The 24,804-nt window shown below is 41.5% G+C and overlaps 1 protein-coding gene across 2 annotated transcripts in view; it reads right to left on the bottom strand.

The window, feature by feature from the left end:
• The window catches only part of zswim8 (zinc finger, SWIM-type containing 8), a 31,746-nt gene extending 7,977 nt beyond the window's left edge, over positions 1–23,769 (bottom strand). Inside the window, exons 1-21 of one of the 2 annotated variants that reach the window (XM_053435725.1) lie at positions 23,631–23,760; positions 22,183–22,589; positions 16,664–16,817; positions 14,996–15,090; positions 14,504–14,676; positions 13,934–14,041; positions 13,738–13,819; positions 13,318–13,438; positions 12,426–12,627; positions 11,489–11,664; positions 9,950–11,279; positions 9,028–9,159; positions 8,633–8,812; positions 7,888–8,070; positions 5,835–5,943; positions 5,525–5,649; positions 1,854–2,175; positions 1,459–1,614; positions 980–1,202; positions 390–679; positions 81–304 (exon numbers count right to left, since the gene is read on the bottom strand). In XM_053435725.1, coding sequence (XP_053291700.1) covers positions 81–304; positions 390–679; positions 980–1,202; positions 1,459–1,614; positions 1,854–2,175; positions 5,525–5,649; positions 5,835–5,943; positions 7,888–8,070; positions 8,633–8,812; positions 9,028–9,159; positions 9,950–11,279; positions 11,489–11,664; positions 12,426–12,627; positions 13,318–13,438; positions 13,738–13,819; positions 13,934–14,041; positions 14,504–14,676; positions 14,996–15,090; positions 16,664–16,817; positions 22,183–22,360 — 4,563 coding nt within the window. In that variant the 5' untranslated portion in view covers positions 22,361–22,589; positions 23,631–23,760. Of the gene's footprint in view, positions 1–80; positions 305–389; positions 680–979; positions 1,203–1,458; positions 1,615–1,853; positions 2,176–5,524; positions 5,650–5,834; positions 5,944–7,886; positions 8,071–8,632; positions 8,813–9,027; positions 9,160–9,949; positions 11,280–11,488; positions 11,665–12,425; positions 12,628–13,317; positions 13,439–13,737; positions 13,820–13,933; positions 14,042–14,503; positions 14,677–14,995; positions 15,091–16,663; positions 16,818–22,182 lie in introns of both variants that reach the window. The other variant, XM_053435726.1, reaches the window with a different exon arrangement.
• Positions 23,770–24,804: the final 1,035 nt, after the last annotated feature.

Below are 24,804 nucleotides of genomic sequence, written 5' to 3'. Positions count from 1 at the left end.
TTTCATTTCTGCGTGACTAACCCTTTAACACTATAAACAGTAGATACAGTTATTTAACCATTTCGCCACTCCCACAGTACCTGCTCTTTGCATTGCACCAGGGCTCTCTGTATTTCATTAGGATTTAGGGCATGAGCATGTGGCAAGCAGCTTAGGGCCAGCTCCGCTGCTGCACGAACCATGTTGAGGTCCCTGGCCCGCGAGGCTCGGTCTGCTAGGGATGCCACCTCTGGAGGGGTAAGGTGACCATCCCAGCACTCCACCAAAATATTGAGAGCAGCACTGCCGATCTCCATGGCCTGGCCTGAGAGATGAAAACACACTGGATCAGAACATCTTTGTCTTTCTGTCTAACTCCTAAATATTTAAAACACACACACACCCCTCACCAGTTATCCAGGACACATGTGAGGAGTAGGTCCTGGACAGCCAGTTGGGTGAGACAAAGTTGTGGAGGCCAAGCGCATACAGGCCAATCTCAAAGGCACACAGGTGCAGGTTTCTGTGGGGCCCCTGGTGGCCCCCACTGGCAGAGGGCTGGGTGAAAATGGAAGTTGAGGAGTTTCCTCCAGCTTTGATCAGAACCGTCTTGGCGAGTTCAAAGTAAAAATGGGCTGCTGCCTCTGACGGCTGGTTGGGGACATGGGGGGCATGGCACTCTGGACGTCGTCCTTTGTACCTGAACACGGGGAAAAGTAAAACAGAATAGTTTTCAGAAAAACCTGGGAAAATGACAAAGGTATATCTGATAATTATTACTGACAGTTCTTATGAGTGCTAAACAGTCAATAAAAAAGTGACCCGAACTGTAATCTTTACTGTTTACAACTGATAAGGAATGAGTCACAACCACCTCTAACCGACATCATTGTTTAAAAAAAATAAAAATACGGTGAATCTGTTATTGTTAAAGGTCGTCTCTGTGACCCTAGTAATGTGCTTTTACTTGTGACCTGATTTGGAGGAGGGGCGCGTTTACCTGCTGGTGTCATTGCTCTTGGCTCTGGCCCCACCACCAGCCCTACGAGAGCCACTGGAGGAGGAAGAGCCCAACGAATCAGAGGATGAACTGCTGATGCTATCACTGTCCTGGCCACGCCCCCAAGATGTTGCTGCCCAGCCACCCCGGAGCGGTCTGCGGCTAAGGGTGGGGGAACTGTCGGAGGTTGTCTCTGGAGCACTGCTATCAATACTCGCCATGCCTGTGAAAAAGTAATTCACATAACATCATGTTTCACAGAATTATTATGTGTGTTGATGAGGCTTTTTCGGTAAGTAGGATATAATGTATAAAATCTGTAATTGTATAAACTGTATGCGCAGAAATGCCACATATATGACCCAGGTTAAAACGGCACTGACCGTCTGATCATAGTGTAAATTCTATACTTTCTCTAATGCTCTACCAGCTAGATAGATAAAAAAAATATACAAATTGTCAAATGTCAAAATGTGTACCAGTGTGTTTCTTCTTCTGACGGACTGGTGAGCCCCAGCAGCGTTGGCTGTAACCACAGCGCGCCCCCAGCGCTAGCCGACTAGGTACGGTGGCCTCCAGCTTAAACGGAGCTGTTTCACTATGCTGGTCACTCGGTGGAGGAGGCCCATCTGATACTGTAAGGACAGAAGACAAACAGAGGTCCATCTCTGTAAAAGACCTTAGAGTGACTTCCAAAATATATGGAAGCACAAGAATCCTAGATTTCAGACATGTGAACCATGTATGGAGCTCCACACAAAAAGCATTTAAAAAATGTTTGTAGTGAAACGTATACTGTAGTACTACCTATATGTTTACAACCAACAACAACTTAGATTGTGGCACCAAAGATGGGGGTCATTGGGGTTCTCACCATGCCCCCTGGTCTCAGCAGTACTCTCCCCTGCGGCACTGTTCGAAACTGGGTTGGGTTCCGCCTGATGAGGCACCTCTTCACCAGCCATTGTCACAGCAGACGTAGAGCTGGAGGAAGAGGCTGCCACAGTGGTCGCAGAGGAAGATGAAGGAGCGTGTTTAGATACACCCCCTGTGGCTCCGCCCCCTCCACTGTGGCCAGAAGCAGTGTGTTTGGATGGGCTGCGCTGGCTGCCAGCTGTTGGCTTGCTGGAATAAAATGAGCTTAAAGTCTGAGGCTTGTGGGTCTGACTCTCCCTGTCCAACAACTTATCCAGTATCTGCAGATGGGAGGAGGGAGAGAGATAGAGAGAAACAGGAAAAAGAACAAAGGGAATGAGAGAGGGCCTGTGTACAAGACCTTAAGATTGGTGAGCTACTATTTCCTCAGTGTTTTTTATTATTCTTAGCACTCTATTAAGCCCCTGCTTTATTTATGTTCATAGGTATGTGTGTGTATGTAATTGTTGGGGGATGGATTATGCAAAGCACTTGGTATTACATTTTGTTTGTTTGAAAAGTGTTACTGATTAATGATGGATTGAGTGACTGTTTGCAGGATTACTTCATAAACATCCATACTGATTTCCTTGATATTTGGTAGAGGGGTGGGGCATGACCCAAGGTGGAATATTTACATTTTGGAGCATATCTGGATAAACAAGATTATACGTTCTTTAACATGGCGAGATAAGGTGGAGGTATGCACTCTCCTATGAGCCTTCTAGTTAATTTTTTTGTGGTTGTTTCTTTGTAAAATTTCCAAAATGTGTAGGCCCACACAGAAACAGGAATGTATATGGTTGGAGAATTGGACTATGTGCACATCTGCACTGTGGCCAAAGACCAAAACCATAATCATCATTATAATAGAAATAAACACTAATAGGAGAAAACAAAAATAAACCCCAGGTTTCTCTTCAGCACTGTAGCCAGGCTGACAGAGTCACACCTCCACCGAACCCAGTATTCCTCGATCCCTAGATAGCAATATCTTTATGACCTTTTTTAATGATAAAATTCTAACTATTAGAAATAAAATCAACCATCTCCTGCCCTCAATTGGCACCAATACCCTACCAACAACAGAAATCTCAGAAATGGCTGAGAATCCTACCCATTATTTAGACAGTTTCTCTCTGATCACCCGTGATAAGTTTACCAAAATAATCTAAAGTTCTAAACCAACAACCTGTATCTTAGATCTGATTCCGACAAAATTACTTAAAGAAATTCTGCACCTAATTGATAGTTCGTTACTTCATACAATCAATCTGTCATTATCATCAGGTTATGTACCACAGTCTTTTAAAATAGCAGTCATCAAATCCCTTCTCAAAAAACCCACCCTAGACCAAGAGGTTTTAGCCAATTACAGACCAATATCTAATCTCCCCATCATGTCTAAAATCTTAGAAAAAGTTGTAGCCAATCAGCTGTGTGAGTTTCTCCAGGAAAATAATACATATGAAGACTTTCAGTCTGGGTTCAGAGCCAATCACAGCACAGAGACAGCCTTAGCAAAAGTCACTAATGACCTTCTAATAGCTTCAGATCAGGGACTTGTGTCTTGTCCTCGTTCTGTTAGATCTCAGTGCAGCATTCAACACAATTGACAAATTTTATTACAAAGACTTAAACAGTTAATTAACATTAATGGAACCGCCCTTAACTAGTTTAAATCTTATTTTACTGATCGCTCCAAATTCGTGCAAATTAATGGTGAGTCATCTGTGCACACCAAAGTTAACCATTGTGTTCCACAGGGCTCTGTGCTCGGCCCAATTTTTCCACTGCTATGCGGATGACACCCAGTTATACTTGTCATTAAAACCTGAACAAAGTAATCAATGAACTAAACTTCGAGCATGTCTAAAGGACATAAAAACCTGGATGACACGCAATTTTCTCCTATTAAACTCAGATAAAACAGAGGTTATAATACTTGGCACTAAACACCTTTGAGATACATTATCTCAAGATATAGCTGCGCTAGACGACATTGCTTTTGCTTCCAATGAAACAGTCAGGAACTTGGTGATTTGTCCTTTAACTCACACCTAAAACTAATTTCTAGGACAGCATTTTTCCACTTGCGTAATATCTCAAAAATTACACATGTCCTATCGCAAAAAGATGCAGAAAAACTAGTCCAATCCGTTGATACATCGAGACTGGACTATTGTAATTCATTACTATCAGGCTCCAGCAGTAAGTCGTTAAAGACTCTACAGCTTGTCCAAAATGCCGCAGCACGTGTCCTGACAAGAACCAAGAAAAGAGAGCACATTTCTCCAGTATTAGTATTGCTACACTGGCTTCCGGTTAAATCTAGAATAAAATTTAAAATTCTCCTCCTCACCTTCAAGGCCCTTAAAGAGCTGTTAGTACCCTATCAACCCACTAGAGCCCTCCGCTGCCAAAATTCAGGCTTACATGTTGTCCCTAAAGTCTCTAAAAGTAGAGTAGGAGCCAGAGCTTTTAGCCATCAAGCCCCTCTCCTGTGGAATAATCTACCACTTTCAGTTCGGGAGGCAGAAACTATCTGTTTGAGCCTCAGTGTACCCCCAAGTTCAGCCTGTATCATTGATTACAAGGCCAAAACCCCTGATGACGCTAAGACGCAAAGGGAATTTATGACACATGACACACGGAGCTTCTCTTTCCAGCTTCTTCTTCCTCTTCTCCATCCCTATCAACTGGAAGTAAGTCATATCTCATCAGTACATGTTACTGACTTGACCCCTTCCCCAAGTCCCTTTGCTTTATCGCCCGCAGATCCGGGCCCGCTGTGGCCACACCATGGATTACGATTTGTGGATCGCGCATCAGAGGTCGCAATGGTTGATCCAGTATGGCCGATTCTATACCGTGCGGGCTCATCGAAGTGGAAATGGCGGATCCTGTGTCGCGTTGGCATCATATAATGGTGGTGGACCACGACCGAGGCGGCGCCTGATGATGGATCTTAATAAGCGGCAGTGGACAATGACTGTGGACTATAGTGGATCCGACCTGGATGATGGATCATTATCTTGCTGGCTGCTGACCATGGACTATGATTCCAGCAGGACTGCTTGACATATAGTATTGAAGTTATCCTTCAAAATGTTTACCCTCATCAATGCTGCTAAAAACTTTACTCTTGATGATGTTTTCCTGCACTCGACATCTATTGCACGTCTGTCTGTCCTGGGAGAAGGATCCCTCACATGTTGCTCTCTCTGAGGTTTCTACTTATTTTTACCCTGTTAACAGGGTTTTTTAAGTAGTTTTTCCTTACTCTTGCTGAGGGTTAAAGACAGAGGATGTCTCACCATGTTAAATCCCTATGAGACGAATTGTAATTTTGAATATGGGCTATACAAATAAAATTTGATTGATTGATTATGTGTCAATACCAAATACACTGATTAATACACCACTACAATAATACAACTCTAAACATACCCCTTCTTTCTCTCCCATTTCCACAGACAGTGAGTGTGAGAATGACTTTTTTTTTCTCGGTTTAGCTTACTGGCAGAACACATCTCAGTTATCATCAGTCACAGCAATAACACTATTTATAACTAAAAAATATATATTTTCCACACAGATGTTCTGAATAATCACAGTGGTGATGGTTACCTTCTTAAGCTTGCTCTGGTCATCCTTGTAAGTGATCATGAGAGCCAGAGCCAGGTCACCTTTCACCCGTCTAGTTCCTTCACACAGTAGAGGATGCTCTGCTTCACTGACTGTGGTCTTCATACCTGCAGACAAACAGTGACAAGAAGAATTACAGTACGAAGTGTTAGGGGAGACAGGATAAGGCCCAGTGCAGACATAGACAAAGTACGGTACAGACAAAGATAGGGGATGTGAGAAAGGTGGAAACGGAGAAAAAAAAGAGTCCAGTCCAGACAGAGCTGAAAGAGAAATAAAATTGTATTTTTACCAAGTGCAGCAACAGCAGCCTCAAAGCCCAGCTCCTCATCACCTGGCATCTCATTGTTACGGTTGCGACTAGGTGGACGGGAACCTGTTGGGGACACGACTGCACAAACAATATGGAGAAGAGTGATAGGAGATGTTAATTCATTAAGCCTGCATTTAAAATGTCTTGATTTAGGCCTTAAGAATAAAATAAAATAATGTATTATTTGTCACTGGCTCAAAATCACATTTGCAATATACTAGACTACTATCTAGTTAACCAACTGACTACACGTACACACATCAGGTAATTAAAAACGCCGCTATATTTGAATTTAGGATCTTTAAATCATCAACATAATCTGAAAAGACAAAAATTTGATGGCTTTGCATAATACAAGAATAAAATTATATACACTACCGTTCAAAAGTTTGGGGTCACCCAGACAATTTCGTGTTTTCCATGAAGACTCACACTTTTATTTATCAAATGAGTTGCAAAATGAATAGAAAATATAGTCAAGACATTGACAAGGTTAGAAATAATGATTTTTATTTGAAATATTAATTTTGTTCTTCAAACTTAGCTTTTGTCAAAGAATGCTCCATTTGCAGCGATTACAGCATTGCAGACCTTTGGCTTTCTAGCTGTTAATTTGTTGAGGAAATCTGTAGAAATTTCACCCCACGCTTCCTGAAGCCCCTCCCACAAGTTGGATTGGCTTGATGGGCACTTCTTGCGTACCATATGGTCAAGCTGCTCCCGCAACAACTCAATGGGGTTGAAATCTGGTGACTGCACTGGTCACTCCATTACAGACAGCATACCAGCTGCCTGCTTCTTCCCTAAATAGTTCTTGCATCATGTGGAGGTGTGCTTTGGGTCATTGTCCTGTTGTAGGAGGAAATTGGCTCCAATCAAGCGCTGTCCACAGGGTATGGAATGGTGTTGCAAAATGGAGTGATAGCCTTCCTTATTTAAAATCCCTTTTACCTTGTACAAATCTCCAACTTTACCAGCATCAAAGCAGCACCAGACCATCACATGACCTCCACCATGCTGGACAGATGGCGTCAGGACTCTTCCAGCATCTTTTCACCATCTCACAAATGTTCTTCTGTTTGATCCAAACACCTCAAACTTAGATTTGTCTATCCATAACACTTTTCCAATCTTCCTCTGTCCAATGTCTGTGTTCTTTTGTCCATATCAATCTTTTCTTTTTATTGGCCAGTCTCAGATATGGCTTTTTCTTTGCCACTCTGCCTAGAAGGCCAGCATCCCGGAGTCGCCTGTTCACTGTAGATGTTGACACTGGTGTTTTGTGGGTACCATTTAAAGAAGCTGCCAGTTGAGGACCTTTGAGGCGTCTATTTCTCAAACTAGAGACTCTAATGTACTTGTGTTCTTGCTGAGTTGTGCACCGGGGCCTCCCACTTCTCTTTCTACTCTGGTTAGAGCCCGTTTGTGCTGTTCTCTGAAGGGAGTAGTTCACACCTTTGTAGGAAATTTTCAGTTTCTTCGCAATTTCTCGCATGGAATAGCCTTCATTTCTAAGAACAAGAATAGATGGGCGAGTTTCACAGGAAAGTTCTCTTTTTCTGGCCATTTTGAGAGATCAAATGGAACCCACAAATGTGATGCTCCAGTTACTCAACTAGCTCAAAGGAAGGCCAGTTTTATAGCTCCTCTCAGCAGCTAAACAGTTTTCAGCTGTGCTAACATAATTGCACAAGGGTTTTCAAGGGTTTTCTAATCATCCATTAGTCTTCTAAGGCAAGTAGCAAACACAATGTACCATTAGAACACTGGAGTGATAGTTGCTGGAAATGGGCCTCTATACACCTATGTAGATATTTCATTAAAAACCAGACGTTTCCACCTAGAATAGTCATTTATCACATTAACAATGTATAGAGTGTATTTCTGATTAATTTAATGTTATCTTCATTGAAAAAAACAGCGCTTTTCTTTGAAAAATAAGGACATTTCTAAGTGACCCCAAACTTTTGAACGGTAGTGTATATTTAAATTAAACAAGGAAAACTAAATCTGGCAATAATTGGTGCTTACCTGGGGTACAAAGTACATCAAAGATGAAGCTGGCCAACATGAGAGGCAGAACAGGTCTGTAATCACAGAAGTTTCCGTCTCTGAGCTGCTCTCCTCTCTCTCTGATCACCGACATCTCCACCAGGCCCAGAGGAATCTTCTTCAATAGAGCCACCACCTCGGACTCCTGGTAGGCCAGCTTCACCTGGTCAGCACACACAAAAGCAGTCAGTGTGGGTGCTACAATTTCATTATTCCTAAATGAATACCAATTATTGGATATACTACGTATATACTTTACATGACATATTCATGGAGTTTATACAGGAATAAATACGTATACAAAAAAATTTGATTATCAGCTGAAGTTGTCACAGCAGAATCATGCTTTGCTTTTCTTAAACAGTAACTCGCAAAAATTGCTTATAAAATATAACAACATAAATAGAATTACAGCACTATGGTTACATTTCCATCAAAAAGTGCAGCTTCATTCCCTTCAGGTGTTACTGACATATTGCATCCACAAGAATATGAGGTCACCATGACCTTTACTGTTGAACACTAAAATCTGATTATTTAATCTTTTAGTTGACCCGCAGTCTGCCTTTCACACATTAAAAACAAAGCAGGGGGTTCTCTGCAATGAGCAATGATGGTCAAAACAGCAACAGATCCTCCGCATTTTTCAGTCAAGAGGTGGAGCAGCCGGTGCATCATCTCAATGCAACAGACCAAATGTGTGTTTGTGCGTGAGAATTAGAAACCTCCAGAGCTTTGGTAGACGCCGGTGGTCTCTGGAGCTCCAGGGAGAACATGCCGGTGCTGAAGGCCAGGTTGTGGAGCTCCAGACGTTCACTGAGAACAGTGAGGAGAAAGGAAGTTTTCGACAGTGTGTTGGTGGCTATCTGCGTCTGACGGCTGGTCGACACTTTGCTCTTCTTACCCTAGATCCAACAACAAAAGAAATAATAATGATGCAGAGAAAAAAATAGAATCTGGTGCCTTACCTTCACGAAGAAGGACTCAATATATCAATACACAGTTCAAGATGCTGACTGAGGAGTTAAGAATATTGAGACTGTACAGTGGAAGGAGAAAAGTGAGTTCAAAGGTCCAAGAGAATGTGTTCCACACTGCTGGGACATGTGGCTGTATCTACCTTAGTCTGTGGCTGCTCCACTTTCAGGTCAGGAGGGTTGGCTAGCAGGTCTCTGGCCAGCTCCACTGCCAGCCGGCACGCCTCATTACTGTAACCATGAGCATAAAGGGCCTCTGCACATGCAAACAGCACCTGCAGGCACATGCACACACAGCAACAGTAGTCAGGTCCGGAAGAAGAGCAGTATTTGTCTATACTTTGTTTGTAGATCTACAATAAATAGTCCATACTCTACAAAGTAGCTCATGCCTCGAAGAGACAGCCTCATCGCTTTGATTTAAAAAAACTTTTTACAACTTGGATTGGTGTTCTAGAGTTTTGTTAATCTTTCCAAACATCTAAAATAATGCTCGACTCTCAAGCTTTGCTGTAAAGAGAGATGCAAAGTGACAGAGCTAAATGGAAGCAACAGGCAGTCAGACAGATTTTTAACTGGTGGAATTCATCTGCAAATAAAATACTAACTCTAGTTGTGGCAAGTGACCAGACTCAAAAGTCGCAGCTCACTTGTGTGATTTGTGAAGATTCATTGGGGAATGGCTACCTACAGTACACCAATACTGGATTGCACCACTCAAACAGTACTGACATGTTGCCATAAAACCATGCCCATTGGAGGACACTAATGTAGGTGGCAATGTAACGAATAAGTTAAAATAATTAATCTTCTTTAGGTAATTTCAGGTTTGATTATTGTTCTTAAAACTGTGGCATCAATAGTTAATACAATCAGAAAACATATTTTATGGTCACATCTATGGCACTTTTCTAGTCTGAATGTCCACTTAGTGCTAAAAGGAAAACCCTTTAAGTACAATCTTAACTGGTTAAGAACCCATGTTTTGAAATATCTACATCCATATCTGTAATCACCCCTGTTAACAATTTAACTTGTGCAGCACTTCAGGTCTTCCTTCCTTACCTCCATGCGTCCCTCCTGATCCAGCGGTTTGATTCCTGCAAAGATGTCCGGCTCCTCCTCCTGATGGTTGTCAGTCAACTGTCTGTCTGCTCCCTCCTCTGAGGCAGCACTCAGGTAGTATGCCTGATAGTCATCCTCACCCACAGCTTCTCCTCCAGCAGCTGCCCCTGGTGCCTCTGCTCCTTGGTTAGCTGGCCCAGCTGCAGCTGCTGTACCACTCCCTGCTTCCGCTGCTCGAGCAGACGCTGCTTCTTCGTGGCCCTGCTGGTCCTTGGCTGATGTTTGAGTGGGGCCTGATCTTGTTGTAGTGGTGGAGGTAGAGGGTTGATTACTGCCAGCTGAGTCTACATCTTCATCTCTGTTCTGGACAGACTCAATTTCCAGCTCTGCTTCCTTTTCTGCAGCATTGGGCTTGTCCATAACAACCACCACTGTCTCTTTGGAAGGGAAGCAGGATGGAGCAGTCTCTGCAATAGGAAGTGCAGCAGAGCTAAGGCTGACACGCTTTGTTTCAAACATCTTGTTCCCTCCGTTGGTGCTATTGTACTTGCGTGAGTCTCTGAGCAGTGGGCTTGGAGATGGCAGCATTTCTGGGGGTGGGGGTAGAAACTCAAAAGTGTTGCTTGCCTCAGCCCCCAAAGCCAGACTACAGCCATCATCCAGACTGAGCTCAGCCAAGTCTGGCTCCAGGGAGCTGTCCTCGCTGCTGGTTCTCCGCTTAGCACTGGCATGCTTTCCCCCTCCTAACGCTCCACTCCCTCCAGGTCCTCCTACCGATGCCCCCTTTCCACCTGCCTGTGTCAGTTTCAGCTTCCCTCCAGAGGAGGAGCCTGGACCTTTGTACATGCACTTCCCACCTCCTTCTTCCAGGGCAAGAGAGACACTCCCTCCCAAACGGACCAGCATCCCTCCCCCTCCACTCACTGTCAGACCCTTCCTCTTGGTTAGAATGGTCTCCTTGGGTCGGACTGCCAATTCTTGTTGAGACAAGTGACCACTCCCTCTTCCTTTATAATCTCCTACAGCTCCACCTTCAGCTCTGCCCCCTCCCCCTGGTTCAGGAGGTTCTCCAACTCCTCCTGCAGCAGCTTTGACTCCTCTCTGGTGTTGAACTGCCCTAGACCAGCAAAATGTGGCACTCTTCTTATCTGCACTGCAGTAGGTTATTCCATCGAGTGGGTAGGCCACTTCCCAGTTAAAGTAGCAGGACTCTACAGCGGGTTTGAAGCCCTGGAATAGTTTATCCAGGGACTTGCGATGTTGCCCCCGCTTCACTATTTCAATTACCTTTAGATGCCACTGCTTCAGCTGGACTGCAAGTTCAAGACGCCTAGAGTAGAGCATAGACAGACTTTATATTATTGATTGAGTCCTTACTTAATATTTACTACAATCATAAAAAAATTATGTGATGAAGAAATGAGAAATGTGCTGATATTACATCACATGGAATCTTCAATATTTCTTGACCAAATTCCGTGACAGTTCATAAAAAGTACATAAGGAGTGTATAGCGTGTCAGTGGCATAATGGGCTGACCTGCAAGGGCTCATCGTCGGGTCAAGCACAGCAAGTCTCCAGAGCACCACCATCTCATCGCACATGCTGGCACAGGCGTGAGCAGCCACCTCTGACTGGCCATTGCTGCGCCCAGTGTGACCACTGGCACTGCTGTGGGACGCTGATGTTCGAACACTGTACCACCAGCTAATGATCTGAACACACAGTCAGAGAATTCATTAAGGGGTGTGTGTGTGTGTGTGTGTGTGTGTGTGTGTGTGTGTGTGTGTGTGTGTGTGTGTGTGCGCGCGCGCTCTGGATATTACCACGGCTGTGGGGACCTAAATCTATTTTGACTTGACAAAAAACAAGTTCACATAAAGTACTATTTTTTTTATTTTAGGTGTAAAATGCTTTCAATGTAAGTCAATGTAGGAATGTGTGTGTGTGTGTGAGAGCACTGGCTGTATTGTTCTCCTCTTTTCTATGGCACCTCTCCTGTTTGTTGTCCTCTATCCTTCTACTCGCTTATTTCATCTGCTTCATGTTCTATTTCTGCTTAGCCGAGGGGAGTCCTGATTAGTAGAGGACCTGCTCTACCAGCTGAGTCAGAGCTGAGCCTCCCTAATTCATATGAGTGTTTGGTACATGCACAGGAGAGGTGGATGATGGTGAGAGTAACGTGTGGCAGAACAGAAATAACTCAAATCTAAATCTGCAGAAAAGGTTGATTTTGACCTCTCTGGATTACCCTGTATTGAATATCTTCTGACAGCATTGAGATTTTAAGCATTAGCCTCAATAACACGAATACAGCTAAATGTAAAACAATTCTCAATCTGAGAATCATTACAAGTGTGCCTTGTACTTTTCAGAGTGCTGTCAACTTCTACATTGAGAGCAACATCTGCTGATGTTAAATCTTTTCAGTGGTTTACTTTCAGCAGCAAGAGCACATGTCACGTTGAGGATGTACCTGTTCGTAGGTGAGGCACTGCTCAGTGAGGATCTCGAGCAGTGGAGCTGCATTGCTGTCTCGTCTCTTGAACATCTCCCTGACAATGGACAAAAGGTTCCAAATGCCTTCTGGCTCTCTGCCTCTCAGAGGTCGCAGCAGACATGCCCACTCAGCAGCAGCTGGCGGCTCCGTGGATGACAAGTACATGGAGTTTACATCACTGTGAATACAATATACAGAATAAAGAGAGAAATTAAACAATGCTCACTGTGCAGGTTAACATGAAGGAAGAGTGTAAGGGTATTTTTTGCAGTAACACTGGAGCTCTATGGCACACTAAACACACTACCTACTTTGTATAAAATTTATTAGATTTTAAGTATTCCTTTAGCGCTATGGATTTTACAGAAATTACAACCGGCAATATCATAATCTGTATTTCTGAAATTAAGCAACTGTTCCCTCCTCTCCATCATGACTCCTTTGCAGGTTTCAAGCAGTGTAGACAGATACATTTTACAACACTATTTTTGCAATATGAAGCTGTGAGAGTTGAATGTTAACATCAAAAAAGTGACTCAATATGCTTAGATGCATGAATCTGACGGTTCAAACAATATGGAATCAGTTCTCAATTCCAATCCCTAATAAAAGACTATCAGTGTTACACCGTGTCTATACAGGAGCATGATAGTAGAGAAAGCAACAGTTTCAGTGCTGCATCTGTCTCCGGAAACATGCATTTTTACTCAGGGTGTGTCTTATTTAAACTAAAGGCTGACATGTAAAACAAGCACCTTGTTTACAGAGTGAAGTGTATGACTGAAACAGGTTAGAGAAGTGTCTGACGTTTAGAATAGTTCTATGGGTGCTGTGGTAGGGAGTATTATGTGAGACGAGTAGTGGGTACCTGAATACAACAGGTGAAGGCCCGCAGAACTTGTGCAGAGTCTTTTTTATGTTGTCACTGAGAGTAGACTCATCCAAACACCATGTGCTCTGATCAGATGCTGAGGGTCCTGCTGTCGGGTCTATATGCACACAAACACACAAGTATTTATCTTTGTTTTTATTTAACGACTTTTCTATTCATACTGCCCAGTGCAGCAGGTGAACAACAGTAGTATAAACACAAACTCCTTACAGGGGGAATAGACCAGGGGGACACCATACCGGAAACATCACTGCCATCTAGCTGTAGCAATATCTAATAATATGGGCTGAGACTGATCCACTTGAATACAATTATCAATACTTTTCTGGTTGTAAATACAAGACTTGTTTATCATGTCAGTTCTCTCAGTATGCCGGGATCAAACTGCTACTGTACCTGGAGCTCCACACACTGTGTTGATGGCAGTAGACTGAGAAGAGAGCAACTCATCAAGTAGCCGTTGGGCTGTGGGCAGGATCTGAAGATAAAAAAATTCATGAAAATCAAACGTGCTTTGTCAGATATATGAAATTCAAAGATCATGTATGTATTGAATTATCATCAATAGCTTGATTCATAAAGAAGATTTTACCTGCTGAGGCAGCTCACTGATGAGGTACTGGGCAAACTTTTGCAGCTGGTCCCTCTGCAGCCTGGACAGAGACTCAGAGACCGGAGCCCTCAGACAAACTGCTGATGCCTACACGCACACACACACAAAGTACGTATTTAGTACTCCAACATATGACCCATATTTACTTTATTTACATTTTTTGATTTGATATGTTTTTCTAATAGTTTTTGAGTTTCTTGATGACAAATAGAGTCCTGTTGCTAGTCTAGCATTTTGGTCATACAAACCTTCTGGTGAGATATGGGTGTTCCTCAAAATAAATGACAAATTTCACACGCTAAGGTAAAGCATAGATGAAGTACATGTGCCTCCCTGATCCTGATACAAACGCATTCTGTATAGAACAGAACTGATTAAGAAGGACTTTCCAGGGACTATAAAGAGACTATTAAGAGACTTCTGATAATGTATGGATTAGTAAGGTGCTGCAATCTTTTGTGTTGGTTTTGTGTTGACAAAGTGAGATCATTTGATTTGATTAATATAACAGACAGTTTAAGAGATGGAATTGTGCAGACTCAAACTCACATTATGGATCCTGAACAGGCACAGTGCCACCACATGGGCACACCATTTGGCCCCCGCGCCGCAGGTGCAGCTACAGGAAGTGATGCGGCAGCGATCAAACATGACCGCCACATTGTATGCTCCCTTAGACTGACCAGCCTGACTGGACACTACTGTAGCACTGAGATGGAAGCCTGATAAAAGATAGACCATCACAGAAACATGTACAAACACAGAATTGAAGAAGTGTAAAGGAACAGGCTGAACAAAGAAATAAAAACTTTAGTATATTAGTTCTAAACTGTATTTAGAGTATTTAAAAACTGAAAGGTGCTGCTTTGAATGAATCTATGATGTACAGATGGCTTATTTATAGACAGAGTGGAAGTGGGTGTTATTATAACTTTGGGCCTAGTTGTGTTGTATTCCATAATAATGTTATATTAATCTATTCAGTGAAAAGTTACAGAAATGAAAGATCCAATGTATGGTAAGATTGAATACTCAACCCACCGATCTGTAGTGGGTCTTTGACTGCTCGGATCCTGTAGAGTTGCTCTCCACGTTGGAATTCATCTGGACTCCCATTAGCCAGACAGGAATATAACCTGAGGAAGGACAAGGACAGAAACTGAGATAGAATCAGAAAACGAGTGTTTTTACACTGGTGAGCCTGGTTTATCAATAATCTCAATATTTCTTTTCCAAAACAGTGCCTATCATAAAGTTCCAGATTCCAGCGGGATTGGTTCAACTTGTTTATTTTCTGCATGTAAGAATAGAAACTTTTGCTTTTTATTTACTGTATATCATCAGACAAATAGTCACTCAGAAGAGCTGGGTATGAAACATGTGCCTCCCTGATCCTGATACAAATACATTCGGTGAAGATTAGAAGAGATGAATAGAACTGATTAAGAAGGACTTTTCAGGGTCTATAAAGAGAAACACTTAATATAATGCATGGATTTGTTAGGTGCTGCTAGATATCAACATTAATACCATTATGTTCAATGTAACGTCTGATTGGCTTAATTAACAAGACAGTCAATGAAAAAAAAGAGCTTGGGATAATTTATATATTGTAAGCATTCAATATGTTAGGTAACTTTCAGAAATGTAGCTGTGGATTACAACACTGTAAGGTAATAACAAATACCTGACATACAGGTCAAAGCTATTGTGAAAACAGTAATGTTGTTTAGGGCTGCATGATATTAGGAAAACAATATATGGGATAAGGTTAATTAATATCACGATGACGATATGACGTGCGATAAATAATAATAAACAGTCCCTGGCTACGGACGCAGAGACAACAGACAGCTACACAGCCAGGATTGGGCTCACAGCCCTTTGCTACCAACTCGTGAGTACACACCAGGGAGCCATGCACAGCTCCACTAAGTCCACCTACAGTGTCTCTTTTGGACTTTACATATATGTTTGGGCCATGAAAGTAATTTTTTTTACAGCTTTTTGCGGCTCTCTCTCTGAGTTACCTCTGCGTCTCTATCGTTCACCTGCGCTGCGCTGAATGCGTCAAACCAAACGGAGGCATCCAAATCCACAAACATTTACTAAGTTTTTAAAGTGCATTATTTTAACACACCTGAGTTTGAAAATCTGTCCGATCACACTGTGTGTGTGTGTGTCTGTGTGTGAGAGCGCGAGTGAGAGGAAAAGAGCGAGCAATCGGCTGAGGAATGCTCTGCTCTGAATATAGATTTACCTCATTAATAAAATAATCAATCATTATGTGATAATCAGTGTTGATATTGTGGCGACAAACAAATCAACATTTAAACTGTAGCTAGTCAGTGATGTCAGCTGAGAGAGAGAGAGAAAAGAGACCGAGACAGAGAGAGAAAAATTCTCTGTTTTCTTTCTATTCTCTTTATGGCAATGATTCACCGACAGAAAACACCGTCAACGATCTGAATGTCTTTCATTTATTTACTTTCATCTAGGGCAGCAGGGCTTCATCTGATCAGCCAAATATATTGTGTGGCGCATGGATCATCATTTATCGCAGTTTCTGCCAATCTTTTGCGATAAGTCTATATAACTCACGTTGATATCGCGATGACGATATATCGCGCAGCCCTAATTGTTGTAAGACAAATATCATATCCCTAATCAGAGGATAGAAAGAAAAATCCAGGTTATCTGTAATCTTACCTGATGTCTTCTTCATTTTCAGGGAAGCTCCAGTAGGCAATGCGAAGCTGGAGCTGTTCTGGGACAGGGGGGTAGACCTTCTCCACCACCTCAAACGGGATGTGGAATGCTACCTGCTTTGCTGACAGCTCTACCAGAGGAATCACCTGACCATCTGAGGAAGAGAGGAAGCTTAGCTCAGTCAGCTGGACAGGAGAGAAAATACTGAAGGTAGGGTATTCATTTCTGTTCTTTCGCAATCCCACATTAAAGAAAGTTGAGGTTGAATAACCTTATCTACGTGAAATGACGGTAAGAGTGTGATCAGTACTGTACTCCCATCCACCTGTAATCATGAAAAAGAACATCACAATGCACTGACTAGGGCTGTCCATCTTCCGCTATAATCCTATTAAAATCTAAATTTCGTTTCTTTTTAGCTGTCAGTTTTTTAATGAAATATTATATAAAATGTACACGTGCCTGAGATAGGCTGCAACTCTTGAGATTTTGGGACATGTCTAGTGGCTCCAAAAGCCATGCTCAGTTCTCAGTTCAATAGAGTTGGAATGTCTATATCTGTAGAGAATGTCATAGAGACACGAAATCATCAGTGGGGGAGTTTTATGGTTCACACTCTTTCCCTCTGTGCATTTGTATTTGTGTGTGCGTGTATTTTTCTCTTTTATGAACAAGGGTAAACAAAACTGGCAAGTGGGGCCAGGCGGTGTCCCCTTGATAGAGTAAAGGCTATAATAAGTGTTTGTCTTTTAAGCTTGAGGTGCAGCACACAAGTCTAAACTGAATAAATGTCAACCACTTACTGTTGTTGTTTGATTGTTGAATTGAAAATCCTATTTTGTATATTAAGGCATGCTTGTAATGACAATAACAGTTTTAAACACTTTCTAAATAAAAACGGACTTCCCATTTTTTTCTGACTGATTCTAATAATTGATAAAAAATAAGCTACATACAGTAATACCGAGAATTGTGGATGTGACACATTGAAATGAATCGAGATGAATCGGTGTTAATCGAATCGTTGACTGCTGAATCATAATTGAATCATGAGGCTAGTGAAGATGCAAACCTAGCCTCTGGACAAAATATATTGAGTGGAAGATCAGTGAAAATGACAAAATGGAAGACCAAGTTAGAAATCTCTGCCCCATATCCAGGTAGACTGGTAAGGAAGGTGAGCGAGTGCAACAACGTAGAGTGAGAGCTTGTGGGTATAGGTCTGTCAAGGACTGATTTCACCATGATCCATTTTTGTTGATAATAACAGAATGATGTCTGGGTATGTCATCCCAAAGCTTCACACCTTTCTTTATATATACTATACAACGCTATAGTGCTGATAGTGTGTGTGTGTGTGTGCTAAAAAAAAACTGCATAAGCACAATCACAGGACTGAGTGAGTTGTAGGATTTAGTTGTCTGCCACTGAGAGAAGAAAAAGTTAAGGGTCTCAGATTACAGATTTCCAAGCCACTACTTGTGCTGCTGTTTACCATATATGGAGGAAAGAGCTGTGTTCATGTAATGCCATCATTGGCATAGAGGCTGAGGGGCTGATGGTTACAGGTCAAGGGAAACCCATCAAGGCATCCCTCACGTGGTACGTGTGTACATCCAGTGAGCTAAGCTGTAATGTAACCAAAAGCAGGTGCTTTGTTTACTAACCCCATAAAGGCAAATTCATATGTTACAATTACATAAGGAGTTTGTGCAGAAATGTGTTCCCTTGCTTTGGGCATCATCTTAGTGGTCTTGACAGAACAGACTACTGTGAGCTACTTCTGCACTCAGATGCTGAACTCTTCCAATAACTTGTGATGGATTAAACTTTTAAGAGTTGCAAGCAAAACTAACCTATCCTACATTCATCACTCAACACAATAGTTGCTTATATACGTGTTGTATACGTTTTGTTTAAGTTAATTTTCTGCTGACAATATGAACTGATTACAAAAAATTTAAATATAGCTTTTTGCACACACATACATTTTACTAGAACTGAAGTGATTTGATGATTGGCTTGATCCATTGAAATTAATGGAGTTATCAGTTACCAATCAAAACGTAACCCATTCTGTGATTCCAGCTCCTTCAGCAAGATTTAGCTGCCTTTCTGCAATAGATTATACCAAATAAACCTTAACTTGCTCAGTGGATGGAGTTTGCTCAGAATTATAAATTGAAGGTGATTTTCTGTTGATTTATGAACTAAACCATGAATTGACAAAATAATTTGCATTCTACACATGAACTGATCATGATATAATTGGTTCAGTTCTACAATGTTACAGTAGAGTCTTTACGCAGTTCTGTTATTGGTGTTTTACCTCAAACCATTACAGTATCTTTACTTGTGTGGAAACGTTAGAGCCTCAGAATAATCAGTGCTACATCCCTCTATTGCCGAAGTAGTTACCATGCAAGTAATTCAAGAAAAAAAAGTTACCAATAAAATCCACCTTAATGTAAAATCTACCTTTTTTTAAATACTAAGCAGCATATTTTAAAGCCTGCAACTACCACAAACTGTTACTACTTCTGCTTTCACTAATAGTCTACTACTGGGAGAAGGATCACCGACGCCTACTCGGCTGATCGTGATTGGATCTCTCGAAAGAATGTTAATACCAGGTCTGAACAGTGCACACACATCAGCCATTCACTGAACAGCTAAACACTAGGTATTGTTCTAACTTAAGCCCTTTAGACAAATTGTAATTTTTGAATATGGCCTATACAATAAAATTGTATCAATTGATACATTATTACAAAATATATTGAACTATCTAACAGTGCATAGCTAAACCCTGAAGAAAGGTGGTTGGGTAGTAACAGAGTTAATGTGACCAGTCTATGATTGGCTGTTGCAGATGAGTGGCAGTTAGCCGTCAACAAATCAGCTCTCAGCACAGAGGGATAACATTAAAAAAGCTGATCCTTTGTAGATGCCCGAGTGAAGAGGTAAGGACCCCTCACTCTTTTCACTGGATCACTAACTCTATCACGGCCTCCCCCATCCATGTCTCTCCACAGGGTGTGCTCCATTAGAACACTGAAGTACACCTGTAGTGCGCTGCTTAGGTGAAACTCTGCCAATGTTATTACACGATCCTCTGCTCCGTCTTACTGGCATGCAAGTTAAGCTTGACCACTCACCTGACAGGAAAAACATGTTTGTACTGATTTTCAAAACCATATGACCATGTACATACTAATTCCACAAACGTCTGTCTGTCTTTGCAGCTCATAACCGTTCATCTAATCTGCTTCAAACTTGTAATGTCTATTGTAAATTGCCAGATGAAGTGCAGCGCCGAGTGGTGCAATTCAGACACAGGATACTTTGAATCTTAGTAAAATTTGGGAAAAAACAGAAGACCAGTGCTATGTAGCAGTCAGCGAGAGTGGTGCAGTGTGCCTTCAGTTTGTGGACTGAAAGTTTTTTTCTAAGAAAACCAATAGATCAATCAAATTTGATTTGTATAGCCCATATTTACAAATCAACATTTGTCTCATGGGGCTTAACAAGGTGGAACCTCCTTTGCCCTTAACCATCAACAAGAGTAAGGAAAAATCGGACGGACTGAAGTGCAATGGATGTAATGTGTAACTGAGAACATCAGAAAAATAACAGTATTTTCAACATTGTTTAGAAGAAACAGTTTGTAAATGCTAACTTTAAAACATAGAGTGTGCACTGCATCTGATTTTTGTTCCACACACAACTTTTATCAAATAGAAAAACAAAACAAATATGTTCACTGGTGAGGTAAGCCCTGGCGTAATCCTTCACATGAACTGCATCCTCCAATAAAAATCTGACAATGCAACAGTGTTCGTCTGCTTTCCAAAATGCTTGTTTGGTTGTGCTTTTGTAGACAACGCACTGTCAAAGTCACCCCATCAGTCAGCAGACTGAGATACTGTGGAGTCAATTCCTATGTCTTATTCATATAACACAATAATTTTCTTTATTATCATTATTCTTTCTTCTTTCCTGTTAGACAGATCCCTATGGTTCATTGCTCAAGTAAAGCATCAGGGGACTCAAAAATAGCATGAATTTATTTCATCTGTGATAGACAAATGTGTTACACCAGCCTTCAGAGACTCCAGAATAAACGGGGCAAACCATGATAAAATCTGAGAGACTCACTTAAGACACACTCCAAAACTATCACATTGCCTCATAAAGATACAAATTGCCTGGAATGCAATACTTTGTAAAAGACTGGTACTCTCTCCATTCAAAAATGATTTATGTTGCAATAAATGGACACCTTATTGCCCAGTCCTTGTGGCTAGCATATTTTAACTACTAATTTCCAATGTCAGTCCATGAATGAAAAAAAGACATGTTAAAACAGATATTAACAATGTTTAGAGTTTAAGAGTTATATATATATATATATTGGATATAACTATTTTATTATCTCCAGGCTTGACCAGACAGAGAGAGATAGTGTCCCATGAAGCCAGTGACTGAAGCTGATTCTAAGATGTTAGCATTATAGCTGTGAACAAGCAGTGAAATATATCATTTATTTCGGGACAAACAGCTTAAACTGCACCAATCCTCAAGACAAAAGTGAGGTTTCAGTACTCTGACGGTTCTCATATACTTTGGCTAGCAGATTTCCTCTAACCTATTCTGGTCCCTAATCAACAAATTGAGAAATATAGCTACAACAGTTAAATTACAATGTAATACACAACCTTTACTTACAACTTCTACCTTTTAACCCACAGGATTACAGAAGTACTGTACTGACATCTGGTCTACCTCACTTCTGTGAGATGTTCCCTTTCAGCTGACATGGTCCACCTCACACTCAAGACAAATCATTGTGTCTAGACTGGATTACACCAACTTGCTGTATTATATTTATTGAATCTGCAGCTGAATCATTCATTAGTATGGTGCTTTGTTGGCGTAAATGCTTTACCATCGATACAACCAAGCTACATGGAGCAGCTCGAGTGCTGGAATGCTAAAAACACATCTCTCTCTTCCGACTAAACCTGGGCTAAGAAGATGGTCTAAGACAAGTTGCACTTATATTGCACTTACATGTAGCACTTTGTAGTTTGGCTGTTTTGAAGCTAATGTACTTACATGATTCTTGCTGTTTATGGTTTGTACAATCATGGTTGAATGCACCTATTGGAATTCGTTTTGGATAAAAGCGTCAGCTAAATGATATGTAATGTAATGCTATAATAGCAGCTACAGCAGCAGAGTTAACATGAACAAACTAGCAAAACCGCTACTAATAATTAGCTATTGGTCATTATTATTGATCAAAGCTAAACAAAAATATGTTTCTCTGCTGTATCACTCCAATTGAATAATAACAAACAATAGGTTTCACAATAAGATAAAACATATGATAGATTTCCAAGTCACAGTTAATACCGATAATGTATTTTAAAATCTTTTGCAATTGATTTTAGCAAAGCCTTTCACACAATTGGCAAACATTAATGGAGGTGTATATGTGAGTACTTGTGTCCAACCTTTAATTTTGACAGTAGGGGAGTTGGGTCCAGCAGACTGCTTCCTCCATCCTCTCCAGTTCTGACACAGGCTCTCGGCCTCTGAGATGAAGGAGCACAGAGAGTCTTCTTCGAACCGGTCCGAGTCTTCGAAGGAGAACCTCTCCCCGTCCTCCCACTCGGCGAACATCAGTTCCATTACATCCAATGTTTAACTGCCCCTGCGTCCAGAGGACTGCGACTTGAGACCACTGCTTTACTTCCGTCTAAAACTCAAGCGTAAACCCTCCAACAGTCGGAGAGAATCCAGAGTCTCAAGACTGGGGGAGGGGAGGACAGAGGCTACCAAGACACAGCTGAGAGGAGGCTTCCCTCTGGGCCCACAGGCTATATGATCCAAACTCTGACAAGGCGCTGGACTTCTTTAACTAGTCAGGAAGAAGAGGCGAACACCTAAGCTGTAATTACAGACTGTTCATACGCCACTTTTTTCAAGTTTTAGATGTCGTTTTATATTCAAATCAAACTAATAGATCGATTTAACGACCTCCTCCATGCTGCCGGTCTGAGTTGGTACTCTGTTTGCAGACCCTCCTCTCAATTTGACTGCAAATGCTGAGAGGACAGAGGAGCGAAGAAGGCCATATAAAAATGAAATGTTCCTCTCAAAGTTAAGCTACTAACACGAATACAGCACAGAGCTTTCAGAATATTAGATCTTTAAGAAGTCAATAGTTGTTTGCTTTCATCCCGACGTCCTCCTGTTTTCAGCCAATCAGCTGGACGACGCTGGGGCTACAGATTTTAGCATTACACCAGTTCTACAAGTGTTTTATCTCTGCCACAATTAAATGTAATTTACGAGGTGAAAAGCCCACGTAGCGCCGAAAATGTCAAATGTCTTCTTTTTTTTTCCTTTTGCTGTGCTATTTATAATGATATTATGCTGCACTGCTAGCGCAAATACCATTTAGCCGACGTTAGGCTACATGCTAACTGTGCTAATAACAACATACTGAGATTAAAGAAAATGCTGTCATTCTCTAAAAACATTCCATTGAGACTTAATATGGGTTTACACCCTAAACCAGGATGATTCGGTTCGGACTGTCTTAAATTGACTTTGTCCTACAACCTTACGCTAGCTATATACACTAGCAGTAGAACGCTAACCCCTCAATCGGCTAACTTCAGCTAGCTTGTATAGCTGTTTGTTTACATTTACTGATGGTGCTCAACAACTCTCCTGCTGCAGGGACTCCGTGCTTATCTATATAACCTACTATCTGGAATTTATTTTTAGGCTATATTCGGGTCAGATTACGATATTAATCCCCGCTCCCAGCTCAATGTTTTCCGTTCTTTGTACGGGAGTCTGTGTCTGACGTTAAAAGCTGCTATATTCCTTCGTCAGCTCTGGTGGAAACATTCTGATGAGTCCTTAGGACATATTCCTTTCAGACTTTCACCTGTCTTCTTCCACTCGTCGCTGCCTCCAAATGACACCCGACTCTTCAGATTAATCCCCTTCTCTTCTTGACCAGGCTCTCGCGAAGTGAATCAATCTGCCGGGGGAAGATGGCTCACCTCTTCTGCAGCTCCTCCTCCATCAGCTGATCAGAGCTTCCGGCTCCCAGCTCCACACAGGCAGCTCATCAGATGCCTCACATCTCGACTGGAACCAGTACGGGGGGTATACACAAACAAAAGACATCCTATTGAACATACTGTAGAGTGCATTAATTTTTCATACCTGAAAGTGGCTATGATTTTATTTAATACTGTTGGCCAACTCAATTAATGAGCCACAACCTTACATCAAAAGTCTCTCTTGTTTTGACAATTCATGTTAATGGATGATGTCAGGTTGTTAGTATTATGTCCTGTCATGTTTTCTGACACTGGTTGTTGGTTGTAAGCAGAGTATGACTGCTGTTATGACCAAGGACAAGCTCAAAAGGCCCAAGTGCCAAAAACCACAGTTCCTAGAATGGCGAGCAAGTCTCTACAAACTGTCTCTATAGCTAATTCCCCCATCAATGACAAGAGTGCAGGGTAAATATTTAAATAGCTCACCCATCTAATATTAAATGCGTAAATTAAGTGGCTGGCCACTTTGAGTAAAAGAATGAGTGGCCGCCAGGGGCAGCATGAACACAGAACTGAACCCTTATAAAGACATCTCATCTCTGCAGTTGGCCCGGGGACAGTCACCCCTTCAATCTAACACAAAATGGATACTTAGATAAAACCAAAACAAACAGGATTGTAGATGGGGAAGGTTTGATGATATTGAATATATTGAATATGCTGGTTTGTCAGCATTACTCTTAACTGGACAGTTTTGAAGGAGAAAATATATATATGTGGATTTCTGCCTTAGCAAATCAGCCAATTCTTTTTATGAGCTGTGGATTGTGTCCCAGGCATAAAATATGTGTTCTGTTTGGGTCTACATTTATGCGGGTATGGGTAACTTCAGATGTTTCATGTTAAATGTTGTGCTACAAGGAATAATATGACAGCATTATCTCCTTTCTATTTTGTAAAGTATGGTCCAGTATATCCTATGCTATAAGAGATAAGATGCATTGAAGCTCCTTTAATAAGCATTCTGAGAATTCAACCAGCTGTTATCATGAC

Source organism: Pleuronectes platessa, chromosome 12, assembly GCF_947347685.1.
Source record: "Pleuronectes platessa chromosome 12, fPlePla1.1, whole genome shotgun sequence".
NCBI classification, from domain to species: Eukaryota; Metazoa; Chordata; class Actinopteri; order Pleuronectiformes; family Pleuronectidae; genus Pleuronectes; species Pleuronectes platessa.
The sequence above is the reverse complement of the archived record's forward strand: the minus strand, read 5'-3'. Positions and strand labels throughout refer to the sequence as shown.